The following is a 17,511-nucleotide window of genomic DNA, read 5'->3' on the forward strand; positions in this document are numbered from 1 at the left end:
ATCCTCGGACTAATCCATCCTTTTTACCAAAAATTTCTTCTCAAATTAACCTAAACCAAATTATTGATCTCCCCGTTTTTTTCCCTAACTATTCAAATAGGTCAGAGCAAAAGCTGCATTTTTTGGATGTTCATCGCCAACTGAGATATTACTTAGACGGGACTAAACAACTCAGGAAATCTGATCAATTGTTTCTGTCATATGCAGAAGGTAGATTGGGCCTTCCAGTCACTAAAGTATCTCTTTCTAGATGGCTCACATCTACAATTACTTTCATCTATGAGATCAGACATCAAAAATTACCCTCAAGACCTAGAGCTCATTCAACTAGGGCATTAGCTACATCCATAGCCTTTCAGGACAGGTTGCCAATAGATTCAATTTGTGCAGCAGCCACCTGGGCTTCTCCTCATACATTCATTTCACATTACAAATTGGACATGGTTTCCAGAAGCCGTGCCAATTTTGGTTCCACTGTTCTCAAGAGTCTGTTCCGATAGGCCACCCGGGATAAGGTGCTAGGGACGCAGTCCCATCCAGCAAGAATGAAGGCGAGATTGACAACTTAACATTAAGAAGTTATGTACCTACCATAACGTTCCATGCTAGTTGTCTTCTTCTCGCCTTCTTTCTGCCCCCTCCTTCCCCCAAGCCTGGACAGACCGACCGGAATTCTTTTGTGTTTCTTCTTCTGAAATTTGTTACTCCATTATTTGGAGAATAGTATTGCTTGGTATAGCTATCAAACAAGATCTGAGTAGTTACCGCCTAGCATTGTGGGATATAGGGGAGCCTCGAGCCGGTGGAATTAGCTCTCGAGCTTTAGTATTGGCCGAACCCATCCAGCAAGAAAGAAGGCGAGAAGAAGACAACTAACATGGAACGTTATGGTAGGTACATAACTTCTTATTTTATGTTTGGGTTTATCTCTTCTTGGAGTTCATGTAGGACGCAGCCTGGGACACCGTCTGGTCCCATTGATGCTGTGTTTTTTGCTTTGGAGAGGGCGGCTCCCACCTGAGCATCTGAGATGTCAGGGGTGCAGCACTCTGCTGGGATAGATATTTACCCTTTTGGTGGGGAGGGGGGGAGAAGTTTGCGCTGAACCTGTCGGCTAGGATGTTGGCAATGTCTGTGGGATCAGTGTATTTTTTGTCATTTTGGACTAATTCTGAGCATATCTGGGAATTCCCACCCAGGTTCCTAACATAACTAAAGAAAGCCTTGTGATTATCCTTAGTGTCCTGTGCAATTTTTCTCTCGAAGCTGGCGTTTGACGATTTTATGAGTGCTCTTAGTTTTTTGCTAATACTGATCAGAGATGCCTTCCCTTTTTGGGATTTTGCTCTATCATGTAGTAGCTTCCTCCTTCTATTGTATAGTTTGTTTATGGCTGGGGTCCACCAGACAGGTCGTCTGCCTTTGGAGGATTGGGTCTTGGTTTTATTTGGGATTGCATGATCCATGCATTCCTGAAGGTGTGCATTCCTTTTGCTTATCTGCTGCGCCCAGGGTCTTCACAAAATGCCTGGCACCAGTAATTGCATTTTGCAGACAAAAAGGAATTCAAATATATCCCTACTTGGACGACTGCCTTATTCAAGCAGAGAGCAAGGAAATTCTTCTACAGCATCTGGCGTTTGTAAAAAGATTGCTAATTTGCCTAGGGTACACAGTAAACGAAAATAAATCAAAACTAGTGCCCTCTCAAGAGATAATATTCCTGGGTGCAAGCTTAAATACAACTGCCCAGATGGCTTATCTCACGCCAGACAAACAAAGGCAACTGACTTATTACTTTCAAATGATGGCAACAAAAACCTAGCTCCCTGCAAGAAAAATTCTGCAGGCCCTGGGCTTCATGGCATCCTGCATTCTACTAATTCCATATGCAAAACTGCATATGAGGAAACTACAATAGTATTTAAAAAGTGTTTGGACTCAGCATTGTCACAGCCTGGAGACAATCATAGCTTTAATTCCCTGCCTACAACAGGAGTTTTGATGGTGGTCCCAGGCCTGTCACCACAACAAGGGACAGCCTTTCACCTTACCCACAGCCAGGCAGACAATAACAACAGATGCATCGGATTATGCCTGGGGGGCACATATGGCAGGAAAATGTATTCAGGGCACGTGGCCAATGGAACAAATGCATCTTCACATCAATCAAAAAGAGATGCTAGCTGTACAGAATGCCCTGACAGCTTTCAAGGACCTAATACATCCAGGACAATTATTAATAAAGACGGACAACACCACAGTTATGTGGTACATAAACAAGCAAGGGGGCACACATTCCTACTCCCTATGCAGACAAGCCATGACTTTGTGGAACACAGCACTGACCTGTCAAGTACATCTGCAGGCACAATTCCTGCTAGGAACAAAAAATACACTGGCAGATGAACTAAGCAGAAATCTCATGGATCCTCACGAATGGAAGCTAAATCCACAAGTGTTCAGCATGATAAAGAGGAAATGGGGATGCCCAGACATAGATCTTTTTGCCTCCCCTCACAATTACCAAATACAGAAATTTTGCACAAGAACTTATCACTCTCAAGCATGGAAAGTGGATGCTCTATCATTCAGCTGGAAAGGCCTGACAGTCTATGCCTTCCCTCTGATGCCTCTTCTTACCACGGTACTACTAAAAGTCATACAAGAAAGGCCAAAAATGATCCTGATTGCTCCAGACTGGACACGCCAGCACTGGTACCCAATCCTAAAGAGTTTGTCTCAAGGCCCAGCTTGGCTTCTACCTCAAATTCCTCATCTTCTGACACAGCAAAACAATCAGATTCTGCACAGTCAACTCAGAGCCTTAAACCTGGCAACATGGCAGATAATGTAGCCACTCAGACTGCATCTCTCTGTAAAGCTGTTATGGATGTCATTTTTAGAAGCCAGAAGGCCCAGCACTAGGAAATCTTATGCAGAAAAATGGAAGAGATTCTGTGCTTGGAACCAGGCACAAGGGCTCGACCCACTTGTTCCTAATATACCTCAGATTTTACAATACCTAACTGAGATGCTGGAGAAAGGCTTATCTTTCTCATCTATTAAAATCCATGCCTCTGCCATTTCAGCTCATTACAATATGGAACCTCCTATTTTTTCACATCCTCTACTATGACAGTACCTCAGAGGGGCAAAAAATATAAGATCCCCAAGGAGAGCACCAGTACCTACTTGGGACCTCAATTTTGTTTTAGAAAAACTCACACTGCCTCCTTTTGAGCCAGCCAGCACAGCTGATCTAACATTTTTTTCATTGAAAACTGCTCTGCTCCAAGCAATAACTTCAGCAAGAAGAGTCTCAGAGTTACAGGAATTAATGGCTGTGGAACCTTTCCTCATTTTTTGTCAGGACAGGGTTTCTCTTAGGACAAACTCAACATTCATGCCAAAAGTGGTCTCCAATGTGGCCTTAAACCAAACCATTCATTTACCTACTTTTTACCCAAATCCCCAGAATAAAGGGGAGAGACTTCTGCATGCTTTGGATATACACTGACAGCTACGATTCTACTTGGACAAAACAAAAGCTTTCAGAAAAACTGAGCAATTGTTTGTAGCATATGCTGCAAGATCACAAGGAAAGCCTATTACAAAGCAGACAATCTCCAAATGGATAGGACACTGCATCCACTTCGGTTATGCACAACATGGCAAATCTGTGCCTAAGGTTATTAGGCCTCATTCTACCAGAGCAGCAGCCACTTCAGCAGCTTTCCTCAGAGGAGTTCCAACCAAAGTCATTTTAGAAGCTGCAACCTGGATCTCAGTGCACACTTTCACCAAGCACTACCACTTACCTTTCTACTCTAAATCCAGAGCAGGCTTTGCCACTGCAGTTCTGCAGGGCTTGTTAGCCTCTCCAAATCCTATTTAGACCCAGCCGCCCAACCTCAGCTTTGGGATTCTACCCAAGTGTAATGACTGCAACAGTGAAACATGATGAACATAGTACAGTTGTGTACCTACCATAAATATAGATGTTCGAGTGTATTCACTGTTGCAGTCCAGGTTACCCACCCACAATCCCCCTTTTTTCATTGGTGGGACTTTTCTGTACTTCTCATCTCTATACTACCTATGTGGTGTATTTGCTTGTAGATGAAGGAAATGTTTATAGTAATATATGCATGTTTTTTGGCATATTTTTATCTTTCCAGCCTTCCTATCTGGGGGCACCTGACATCTGGGGCAAAAAAAACTGAAGAGAATGGCGTCGGTTGCAACTTTTATACCCCTGGCGCACTGACGTCAGGAAAGAGGCTACAGCAACCGATGCCGGACCAAGACTTTGGAACTCAGGCCGACTGCGGGTTGCCTGCCAGCAGGATAACCCAAGTGTAATGACTGCAACAGTGAATACACTCGAACATCTACATTTATGGTAGGTACACAACTGTACTTTTTCAGGGCACCTTTTCATAAAGTATCTGGATGCTTCTTGCCATACTGCCGTTCTGTACTAGTGCACTGACAGTGCCATGCTTCTCATTTCACCGTCTACAGTTCCTTCAGCCAAAAGTTGCCTTCATAATGCTTTCAGCCAACTACAAACTTAGTCCATGGACTCCAAGCTAGTACTAAATGTTGCTAAAACAGTGTAGTGTTTATACAACATACCAGTGTAATAACAGGCCATAGCTTTTAGTCATATCTGTTAATAATTTATCGTATTTAGAAATTTTAGCTGAATAAAATACTTCCATGTACAACCTTGATCAAGGTTTGAAATGTTATGTTGTTATTCATAATATTAGTTAAAAAACAAATCAGTAGCGGTGCTCTCTAAGACCAACTAGTTACCACTGAACACTGCAAGCAGAACCTTAACTTCAGTAGTTCTGCTCATATAACAACTACACACCCTCTTCTCAGTAACTTCTTTAGCCCCTGTCAATAAACTTTACCATAGCCATCCAAACCAGTCACATTTGCAATGAGATTGCTTAGTATCAATTATGAATGTGCAGTGCTTAATGTCCTTATTTGACAAGAATTTTCTTATAAATTCAAGTCAGTTGAACTCACTTTAACACAGAAATTAATGTATGGTAGCAAATTCCCATCATTGAATCATGACAATGAAGCATGTACTGTGGCTAAGCTTCTCCTCCTTTTTCATGCTAAGTCTTGAAGTGTTGGAGTCACTGTGGTGATAGCACGTTACAAAACTGTGAAGTTTTCTTTTTTTTAATTCTGTTTTTGGTCCTGTCCTCTCAGACCTTGTTTGTACCAGCCCAGCCCCAGTGCATCACACCTATGACAGGTCTATCAGACATCTTCCTGCACCCCAAACTTACTCCGGTATTGCTGGGGCCAGTCATGGATCCTGTGGGTGCCTTGGGGCTCACTTCATCAGTGCTTTCTTCAAGGGGGTTGTTTATGCTCTACCCATTTTCCCTTTCCCCAGCATCCCATGGTCAATGATTACATCTGAGTGAGACCCCCCCCCTTTGGACTATGCCTCCCCTTAGGGAGCATATTAAAGAGTGCCGTCCTACTGAGGACGAGCATGCTCCTCCTTCCCTGCTGCTGTATTAGTCACCTGAGTCACTAATTGAATTTAGGGCAGCTAACTTTCAAGATGGCTTAGTGGTGAACTAAAACAGTCTGTCTTTCAAAATTCTGAACTTCTTCAGAACCATTTATACTATCTAATCTCTACACTTTGGTAACACATAACACATTGCGTATGCTTTTATTTTCAAATAGACATCTTTGCTACTACTCTGCTTTAAATTCTAGGCCTTGTTTAGATCTACACTAGAAGTAATCTGTTTCCTTCACTCAAAATCCTTTCCCACTCATACCTGTCAATCTCTTAGTGGAAGAAACCTGGACAAAGCTTGACAAAATGAAAGGATAAATGCCCAAAAATAGGTTCAGATTTTAAATATTGCTCTTAGAAACTTTGAAAGTTGCTAAAGTAACAGGGTTTCTGTTAACATACATTTTCTGAAGGATTTTATGTCTGAAACTTAAATGTGTGTCACTATTTGGTTACTTCATTCCTCAGATCATTCCAGTGATTTGCCAGAAAACTACAAATTTTATGAGGAACAGACCAAAAATCTGAACATTCTGTGAAAATCTGGATAGTTGACAGGTATGTTGCCACTCCTTCTTGCCCTTCATGCACCTGTCTGTGTCACTGTCCAGTAAACAGTACCTCCTGAATGTCCTTCTACCTCTCTTACCTGACAGTCAGTGAGACTCATCCTTTTCCTTAGTTTCTTTGCACACTCTGCCATTTAACTGGCTTTTCAATCCATGGCATTTCTCTTTTGCTATCTTTTTTTTATATTCTGCTCTTTTCCAACCCATACAGTTCTGTATAAATCCCTTTTCTACTTTCTGTTACGTCAGCAACATCATGATTTTCTTAAAGCTAACCTAAAATTATTCATCCTTGCTGTTTCTGACCTCTTGTGCTCATTAACTTTTCTCTCACTTTGCTCATCAGAGCCATGGCTTTAGATTCTGACTAACAGCTGGCTGTAGTGTGACTCAGTCTAAAATGTTTAAGTATGCATTTAGGTACACATACCCATGCCTTATAATAAATCTCTTCATTCGCTCTTCTGCTGTCTCTGTCAAAACCTACATGCTATTTTTTTTCTTATTCTGTTGTTCATTTTTATAACTCAAGGAATTAGTTACGTTCATCATTCTTTAGACATCCCTAGTCACCAAAATCAATACCCAAGTAAAAAATGACATTTCATGTACAGTATACACAGATGCTGTATATACCTTATCATTGAGTATAACTTTGCAATTTGTTTTGGGGATGGGTAATCTCCAAGCCATCCTACCAACTTAACAGGTCTTGTACTTGTCCCCTGATTTATTTCAAAGAAGGTCATTCATTTTTTATTTCTGTTTCTTGCTTAACTTCCTTTCTTCTTTTTATTCTGTCTACTTCCATCATGGAAAACACAAGATGCCACAAAATAAGGGAGTTGGGGGGAGGACTAATAAAAAAAATTGAGTATATATATATATATATATATATATATATATATATATATATATATATATATATATCAGTATCAAGCACTTCTTAATTGTGGCGGCAATGCAGTTAAAAGGTAGGATTCATGAAATTAAATTTATGTTACAAATCAGCTTTAATGACTTTACACTAGGGTTTACCATGACATACTGTCAGTGTGGCTTTATAAAGTCACTCTATTAGCAGTAACATGTAGTGCAAATCATGGTAAAACATTCCTGTTGATTTATGGTCAACTTATGTTTCAGGCAAAGGAGAATGCTAATGAGCCTTTTCCTATGCTGTGAATGGATTTTACCATTTTTATAACCATGAAGAGCCTCATGGTGACAGGCCATTATGAACTGTAGGTCAGTAGTTTGGTTTGTTGTGCCTGCCCTCCAACAGTTTATCCCTTTTCATTGTGCATTGGTTGACATTTGTTGGGGGTAGTGCCTACAGGTACTTCCTTGGTGCCTGGCACCTCCACTTTGTTGCAAATCATTTACATACCACCAGGTTACCCGCAACCTCAAGGCAAACTAGCTTTAACATAATAAGAGGTAGCACGCTTGCCTTTGATGTAGAAGGCTGTGGGTTCTATTCCTACACCAGGTAGATTGATTGTTGAAATTGTAGAGCAGCATAAGAGGGATACTGCACTCCTAAGTTTGCTGTCCTTTGGATGAGATGTTAAACCGGAGACCCATCTGCTTGAGTAGGTTGTAGCTGACATGGATGCAAAAGATCCTATGGCACCTATCAGAAAGAGTAGGGGAAGTTCCCGGATGCCCTGACCAGATTTCTGCTAAAAGGAAAATACCACCTCGAATTTTCTCTAAAAAGAGACTACTAGCTTAGTCACGCTAACCTTGTCAACAAAGAATAAATAAATATATAAGGAATGCAAAACCACTATTGAATGGTGTCAGTAGGACTTATGAAAATGGCAGAGTTGGAGTTGTAGCTCCTGGACATAGAAAATTTACTTTAAATGTATGGGAAGTTAGAGCGATGTCTATGAACAATAGTCAGCTTGTGACTACTATGGAAATAGGAGAAGAAATCACAAAAACCTAGGCATTTCTGTAACTCATGCTGGGAATTCATGGCACAGAAAAATAAATCCTTGACTGTGTCTCAAATGACCTGAAACCATTTTGAGAGCCAGGCACTGGAGGACCTGTCTGGCAAATATTGGGGGGTGGCTCATGCTTGCTTTCCTATCATAAGTGTAAAGAATCAGCTATACTTTCCATGTGACAGACACACAGCAAAGCAGGTGTATTGGCATGCAGAAGTTAGTCCAAGAGGGGTGCACACATGCCAAGCAGAATACAGCACAATAGATACATTATGACTCTTACATTGAAGTGTACAGGAGTCAGCACATTGGTTTCTAGGATTGCTTTGATGTGATGTTTCTACTGGGTAAGGTGAAAGATAGGGCCAGGAATAACCTTGTTTGCTGCCTGGATATTGTCCTGCTGCAGATATGTCTCAACCAAAAAATAAAAACTGGACCAGTCAGGCCTTAAAAGAGCTGCTGGTGGGCAATCAAATAGGTAGAAAAAGACAAAAAAAAATATTTGGAGGGTGTGTTCTACTTCTGCTTTGCTATACAGTGATAGCTTTAACTTATTTACTGGGAGGAAGCCACTGCCATGTACCACTGAGGCATTTTAACTTATTCACTGAGAGGCAGCCACTGCTGTTCACCACTAAGGCATTTTAACTTATTCACTGAGATGCAGCCACTGCTGTATACCACTGAGTCATTTTAATTTATTCACTGAGAGGCAGCCACTGCTGTGTGCTACTGACACATTTTAACTTATTTACTGAGGGGCAGCCATGACCGTGTACCACTGCTGCATCTTAAATTATTCACTGAGAGGGAGCCACTGCTGTGCACAACTGAAGCATTTTAACTTATCCACTGAGAGGCAGCCACTGCCGTGAACCACTGAGGCATTTTAACTTATTTATTGAGAGGCAGCCAATGTCATGTACCACTGAGGCATTTTAACTTATTCACAGTGAGGCAACCACTGCCGTGCACCACTGAGGCATTTTAACATATTTACTGAGAGACAACCACTGCCATGTACCACTGAGGCATTTTAACTTATTCACTGAGAGGCAGCCACTGCCGTGTACCACTGAGGCATTTTAACTTATTCTTTGAGAGGCAGCCACTGCTGTGCACCAGGGAGGGATTTTAACTTATTTACTGAGAGGCAGCCACTACCGTGTACCACTGAGGTATTTTAACGTATTCACTGAGAGGAGGAACTTATTTCGGGATTTGGAGGATCAGCACTTACATTGGAACTACAGATTACATGATTTCAAGTCTTACAATATGTCATGACATAATGAAAGATGATTTTCTGAAAGACAGTTTTCAGGGGGAAAACAAAACTGAAAGTAATACTCAAAGAAAGAAAGAAGTGAATTGTTGCAGTACTGTGCCTATGCTAAAGGTTGTGTATCTCCCCAACTGAAATACCTAGTTTGGAGCTTATTTTAAACCCTGGCAAAATAGCTTGCTTGCTAAACTCCTTTTGGAGTTTTTTTATTGTCAAATTTGCCTTTCAGCAGGTCATCTTTTGCTATACTGTTGTTTTCCCTAAACTGTATCACACATACATTTAGGCCAAGAGGTGAGTAATGTATATATGCATTTATACATCTATATGTATATATTTTTACAGTGGTCTTTCCTTTGGTAAGATTATGCCCTTCTAAAATGTTGTTTCAGAGTATTGTTTAAGATTCAGAATTACAGTTCAGGTATGCAGCAGTTCAATTTGGCCTAATTTGTTTTCATCCTTAAGACAAAAAGAATTGTTATACTTAGGTTTGATATTCTGGGGGAAGATACTCATTCACTGCAGCATGGATTTCACCCTCTTAACGAAAAAAAAAATGCATAAAAATTTCTGCACATGTAATCTGTCATCTAGTTATAACATTTTAACTTTTATAATTTTATTTCCTAGTACTTCTTGATCTAAATATTGTCAGCTTATTTTATATTGGGCCCCTAACAGTGGCATCCACAGAAACACAGAACAGATTCACATTCTTTGTTCTACTGTGGACCCACCTACAAAAATAACCTAGGTTAATTTTGAAATGTTTATCCAAGACGTTAATTATTTCTGCTGTTTTTTTTCTGTTTCTTTTTTTTTTAATAGCCTAATGAAACAACATGTCTTTTTAACAGTTTCATGAAACAAAATAAAGCAAACAAATAAAAAAAATGATAACTCCCTGTAGTTTAGAAATATTTATGTAAGTCATTTTAAATTATATATCTCAGAATGATACTAAATATTGTTACTAATATGGTGGCATCACAGAATTACAACTATTCAGCCTGCAGTAGGAAGGTTTAAATAGAGCTAGTTAACAAGTTTCAAGTAGCAGTTGAAAGCCTTGATATGGCCTTTTTACTCTCTCTGTGTTTCCCTTGTTTTTCTCCTTTCCTCATTTCATTGTGTTCTGCATCAAACCCCCTACATCCCTCAGAGCTGCGAGAAGGTTGGTGTGTTTTTACTTTTTACCCACCTTAAAAATCTATTAATGAATTCATTAACAAAGAATACACATGAAATGAATGTTGCTGCATTGTGGTCTTCTTTGGTTGATGGTATGCTTCTCTAAAGATGCTTTATGCATGGCTTCCTGGTACTTCCTGTTACCTTGGCTGCAGAGCATGCTGGGAGAGAATGTGCATTTGCATACACTGAGGTTTGCATACATGACTCAGTAGTCAGTGTCACTTTGTCAGTGTTCCTGTTTAGTTACTTACTGCAGTGCCTGCAGCTACAAATGCTTGCTATAGCTGATTTGTGTAGTATGTTAAACAACATACATGCAAAGAAAGGCTACCTACTTTCAGTGTTGTAGTCTAGATTGTACAACTCCCTCTCAGTTTGTTTTTGTTTACCATGGTGATCCATATGAAATAATTTAAAAGCATTCCATATGTATTCTATACATATTTTATTTTTCATTCTGAATAAGAACTAAACGTTACAACAGCAAATGCTTCTGGTAGTTTACTTTCTTTAGATACACAATTTTGGAAATGCATGTCTAGTCTCTATTTCTAGAGACTTTGTGAGCATTTATTAGTTTTCATCCCAAATCTTAACTGACTTCTAAATGGTAACTTTTAATTGGTACAGTATGCCACAAAAGCATACATTGTTACATCTTAGAAAGGGCTGTATTGGTGTAAGGAAAACATGTTTTTCCTTATTTAAGAAGCAGGAACACTGACATATAGCTGCATGATGGGTGATTTTATTTGTCTGGTGTTTTCTTATCCATTAGTGCCCTTGTTAAAGTGATGTCCCATTATGTTTTCTGCCTAAAATGTTCCTAATTTTAAATATTGCATGTTGTCTTTTCTTTCCTTTAATATGCATTTTCAGGGCCTTGAATGCTAAGATCCTGTGCTTTTCCCTTCGTAGTGGCTTGCTCTGGAGTTGTATTTTAACAACTGCTGGCCTCTTATGGCCCCCTTTAACTTCCCATCTTACCTTCCCGTAAACACTGTATCTGTTCCTGTCTATGTCCCCCTTTTGTCCTAATCCGCTTTCACTTCAGTTTATTTCCTCCTTTTTTTCTAGTTTCAGTTCCAGTTACATACCCTATTATTTTTTTCTCAGTCCTTCTTAGATATGGTTGTCTAAAACAGCCAGCCATATACCTGTCTGCATGACTAGACCCACTAAAATATTGGACTTTGCCTTGTTTCTCTTTGTCTATCTGTATATATATTTAAGTTTTTTCTGTGTTTGTTTCCACGTTAGTGAGGTCTTGAGGCTGCATTGACTTGAGCAATCTGAGTTGTACTTTCTCTGTGTATTGTAGATAATGTGTTTTACAGGGCTGTGATGTGATAATGTGATTTACCACATTTCCTCACATCAGCTGGAAGTATGCAGCATAGAAGTTGATCTTTATACTCAACTTTAGCATGCTGTTGGTCCTCCAGTTCTTCTGTGCCTTTACATCTGTAGATCTTCTGCATGGTGTTTGCGTATTGTTAGTCCGTAGTTAGTCCATCCACTGTGGGGCCCTGATAGGTATGACCTGACTTTGTATGAATGTGTCATTAGACAAAGACATCTCGCAACTGTTTGAAGTTGTATTCATGTAATTTGTTTTAACTGTAAATTAATTATGTTAATTTGTTAATGGTGTTTCTGTATAGTGCATGTGGCGTGTATCTGTACATCTGTTTTGTTTGTACATGTTACTACCATTCTGTGTTTTGTTCCAGTTCGACGTGTCCCACCAAGGTTTTCCATTCCTCCAACAAACCATGAGATCATGCCAGGTGGGAGTGTTAATATCACTTGTGTAGCAGTGGGGTCACCGATGCCTTATGTGAAATGGATGCTGGGAGCAGAGGACTTGACTCCTGAAGATGACATGCCCATAGGAAGAAATGTGCTTGAGCTTACAGATGTCAGGCAATCTGCAAACTATACGTGTGTTGCCATGTCCACACTTGGCGTTATTGAAGAAATATCACAAGTGACTGTTAAAGGTATGTTTCTTCTTTTTTTTTTTTTTTGTTATTAACTTGTGTTTTTATTTTTTTTATTTTTAAAATGTTGAACAGAGCATGACAGAGAGAGTGCCTTTGTGAATTCCTCACACATAAAGTGTTCCTGGTGCCACACAGTGACAGCAGCTGTTTGAGTTACAAAGATGATGCCATGGCACACAACTGTGATTGTGGCATGCATGTATATGAACCTTTTCAGCACAGATTAACCTAAAAGCTCCTGTTGTAGCATACCCTGACACACATGGCTGCTGACCATAGCTGTGGCACATAATGGACAGCCGTCTTACCATTCCATTGGCATGGTAAACTGAGTTAATCCTTAATCACGTCAGACCTTCTGCCCCGATTGGGGTATGAGGAATCTGGCAGGAAGAGGTTGTTTTTACAATGAAAGGTATAACTCAGGGTGGTGCACTCCCTGTGGCAGGAATTCCTTGCTCAGAATGAGTGTCACTATGAATAAATGGTGAAGAAATGAAATCTAAAGGTGATCAAAGTTGAAACAATAACTAAAGATGAAGGATAACATAATGAAGAAATAAACCAAGTCTGCACACGGTATACTGTATTATAACCTACATGTTAAGATTCCTAGTTAAAACATTGTATGTACATAGTATGTACATCCATTTATATGCTCACCATAAAGTATGTCATATCAGTCAGGTTTGGAACGTGTATGGTGCTCTTCTGAAATGTTCTGTTCTCTCTACTTTTGAAGTACTAGCTTAAATGATGCTGCATGTAATGTTTTCTACACAGGCTGAAATTCGGCTCGTAGTAGCAGTTAACTTACTTTTGTTAGACATATCAGTAGCTTAGTCCTTCATTGTAGCATGTGACCTGTTGTGTTTTCCCAGTACACGTCAGTAACTTCCTACAGAGTTTAGTAATCTATTAAAAGATGATGGAAGGTTCCATTCAATATCAATGAAAGCAACCTGCAGCCAAAGCTGCTTGTTGATCTCATAGTAGTATCATAAATAGTTCTATGAATTACTAGAGACTAAATATATGTTATAAGTCCATTTTTAACTTTGTATTTTTTGGAAAGTTCATAGTTAATTAAAAAACACAGGCTATAGATGTTTTAGAGTTATGAGCCTTTACTGTACTAAACAGAACCAATACAGTGACAGCCTTTATGAAGTAGCAGTTATTTTTTGCTCATCTAACACTGTATCTTATTCTGTGGTTTACTGCTGGATGCCTGAAATCACTGATCAAGACCAGGCATTTGTGAAGCATGACTTCAGGGAGGATATTAGGCTCATATTTGTAGTATACAATGCTAGACGGGACATACTTGCTTCTTGCCTCTGAGTCCTAATATTACTATTTTTATTTCCATGTCTAAGCGACATACGTCTTTTACTGGTGTATTAGTGCCTCCCTGCAGGATGTTAAGGCACTAGGGCTTTTGTCAGCTTATATAAACATGACTTGGGTTTTATTAGCACCCCCCTGACTGCAGGTGAATTGCCTCAAGTTGGTATTTTTTGACAGTCAGGCCCTTGATGTCTTCAGATGTTCATTGTAATGGTCACTGTTGCAGTCTGCATTTTTGGAATATCCTGCGTATAGGTAGCTTGACTGGCTGGTCCAACTTTAGTAAGTTAACCTTCCTCAGGGCTGTAGCTGAGGCCTCCCACCAGGATGTAAAGATGTCAGTAGTAAAAGTGCATAGTGCAACCCAATCTTCAGATATTTTTTGATATGCAGTTGTGAGTAGAGGTATTGACAATATCTCCCATAACTTACTACTAACTAAACTCTCTAAGCTAAACCTTTCACCTTCTGCTCTTAATTGGTTCACCAGCTATCTCTCAGGCAGGCAACAAGCTGTTAAGTGGAAAAAATCCTTCTCCTCTTTCCTAAACACCCCCACACGTGTTCCACAAGGTTCCATATTAGGACCCCTTCTCTTTAATATCTTTGTAAATGACTACTATCACTCTATCCCCTATGCTGACATCATCCAATATGCAGATGGTTCTACAATCATCTGTGCTTCATCTTCCATTCCAACTCTCCAAAAGCTGACTCAAGATGCCTTCTCCACCACAGAACAGTGGATGAAAGACAACCATCTTGCACTTAATGCAGCTAAATCAAAACTAATGATATTCACCCCCTCTAAAACCAACACATTGGATCAACAACCATTCTCCATCACCAGTCAAAATAATAACCCACTTGAACTGGTAACAGAAACCAAGCTTCTAGGAGTCCAAATTGATAATAACCTTACTTTCAAGTCCCATCTACTACAAAACATTAAAAAAAACCACCAAAACTAGGCCTGCTGTACCGTCACAAACAATTCCTCTCACCTACTACCAAACTCACTCTCTCTACCACATTTCTCTTACCCTCCCTCCTTTATGGTGCCCCTCTTTTAACTAATCACAATCATCTTGTATCAAACTTTCGACCTGTTATAATAAAATAGCCAAATTTGCCACTAGCAATAAATCTTCAACCCATCACTGTGTACCACTCCACAAACTAAATTGGCTTGAACTTCCCAACTACCTCTCCTACACTCAACTAACATATGCACACAAAATCATTTTTCAACCATCCCTCTGTCCCTCCCTGTCCACTGCCTTTAAAATCCACAACACTCAAAGACTTCTCAGATCTACTAATCAAAACCTAATAGAAGTCTATAGACCCCATCATCCCCCAGGACATAACCTCCTCTCCTTTTCACTAGCACGCCTCTGGAACTCCCTCCCACCCTCCATTCGTACCATCACTAGCCTTCCTACCTTTAAAAAATCACTCCACTCCTACCTATCATCCACATGGGAATGCTCCTGCTCCTACCCCACATAATATTTCTATACTCTCTACTGTATTCCACCTTTTACTCTCTCTGTCTCAGACAGTAACCTATTCCTTAATAGTTCCTATCCTCCTGAAAGCCTTATGCATCTATCTACTCACTTCCTTATCCTTGTGCCTATTATATAATTTGGTTTCAACTTTAATATGTTTTATACTTTGATTGTATTAATGCTTAACTTTACTCATTGTAACCACTGTACCTCGTGATGTCATGTACAATAATGTGGATGTAAATCTCTATAATATGTAATCTGCATATAAATCTCTATAATATGTAATCTGTAATGGAGCTTTTCTCCCCAGGACTCCATTGAAAATGGGTTGTCTTGGCCCAGTGGACTATCCTGGTTAACCAACAGCAAATAAATAAAATAAAATAAATAATGTTTTTGCAGTCCTCCAAGCCTGTCAGTCTGCCTATCCAAGAGCCAAATAAGCACTCCACAGGGGAATTTTTTTTCTTATCTTTTGCTCCTGTTAACTTAATTGAATGTCTGATTCTGAAGCCAGTTCTGATTCTGAGTTTGTGGTCAAAGTAAGTAATTGCATTGCGCACAGGAAGCAGATTCCCCAAAAGGACTTTGACAACAGGTGTTTTTCTTTTTTTTGCCTTCGTCCAGAACACGACATGGGGTGCATTTATCCCAGTTTCACACAAAGGACAAAGCATAGAAATTACCGGTCTCTACAAGAATTAACAGCCAAGAAATGTACATGCACCTGGTTGGTGTCCTGGCACTGGCCAAAACATCCAGGAAGCTTCCTCCAAAACAGAAGCACTCCAATAAGAGTCATGGGGAGAAGTATCAGGATACCAAAGACATCCCATTGGATGACTCTGTTTTCTCTTGGTCCAGTAACTCCAGATGCATTGAGGTGCCCACTGTCTTGGAGTCTGTCTCAACCAAGGTCTCTTGCAAGACCATTGTGCAGCGTGCCACAGCTTCAGTATCCTCCCAGACTGACTGCTCTGTTGGGCTGCCTGAGACTGAAGACTCTTCAGATTCAGAGTCTCGTATCTTAATTGCTGAAGATGAAGGTGGGAGTCCTGGAGTTCTTGTGTCCAAGGAGGTTCCCAGAGACCACATTCAGGTCTTAATTCCCTGCCCATGGCCCAATGCCTCTGGGGTGCCAGGTCTTGAAGCCATGAAGAATAAAGCAGCAAAGACCAAACCAGTGCCAAACAGCTTGCTGTAGCCTTTGTTGCCTTGTTCCCCAGCCCCTTCCAATTCCCAGGTTTCCACTGATTCTTTATTTGAATTTCACTGGGTGGTTTTGTCTCCTTTGAATGAGAAAAGACAAAATGTAGAAATTCCAGAGGTATCTAGGATACCTTCTAAAAGAAGAGGATGGAACCTCCTACAGAGTATTCAGATTCCCAGACTCCCTGGTGGATGTGCTTGCCTGTGAAGGCAAAATTCCTTCTGTTGTTGCCTGTGAATCAGAAACAAAGGATGCTCTTTTCCTCCGCTTTATCTCAAGAAGAGTTCTCCTTTGGAGACATTCTTCATAGGATGAAGAAGATTTTCCACTAAGAGAGTGTGAAATACTCTGAGGCCTAGCCAAATATAGATCCTACATGGGTCTGCCTGAATGCAGAGTGCTAGCAGTTCTGCCAGTATGAGATATTTTTGTTAGTGCATCCATGGAACCAGACCCCCCCTCTCCCTGCTCCTAAAAAAAAAAATTACTGGTTTTATAGGGTCATGTATTCCAGCAGTTACCCTTACAAAAACCCTTTTGCTGATTCACCTGTGATGTCCCTGAATTCCTACATGGGAAGACCTTTGGCTTCATCCACAAACCCTGTTTCCAATGTCATGGAGAGGAGAATACTCAATACATTTTGTTAAAAGGTGTACACTTCTTCTATCTCATTCAGAGCCTTGAATTATCAATCCCACATGCTTTTCTACCAGCAGTCCCTATTGGAGAAGATGAAGGTTAAGAGAGAGAAGATGCAGGATAAGAACCAGAAAGCAGGAGATAGTTCAATGTTATGACCTCTCTTCTTAGTTTGGCAAGCACTCCAAGAAATGTGGTTATT

General features: G+C 40.1%; 1 protein-coding gene across 2 annotated transcripts in view; it reads left to right on the forward strand.

Moving 5' to 3' along the window:
- Positions 1-17,511, forward strand: part of PTPRD (protein tyrosine phosphatase receptor type D) — a 6,523,893-nt gene that overhangs the window by 5,790,027 nt on the left and 716,355 nt on the right. For both annotated transcript variants that reach the window (XM_044061085.1, XM_044061086.1), the window contains 2 exons: positions 10,553-10,564; positions 12,318-12,587. In XM_044061085.1, coding sequence (XP_043917020.1) covers positions 10,553-10,564; positions 12,318-12,587 — 282 coding nt within the window. The remainder of the gene's footprint in view (positions 1-10,552; positions 10,565-12,317; positions 12,588-17,511) is intronic.

This window comes from Protopterus annectens, chromosome 2.part0 (assembly GCF_019279795.1).
Source record: "Protopterus annectens isolate FY-2018-M chromosome 2.part0, PAN1.0, whole genome shotgun sequence".
NCBI classification, from domain to species: Eukaryota; Metazoa; Chordata; order Ceratodontiformes; family Protopteridae; genus Protopterus; species Protopterus annectens.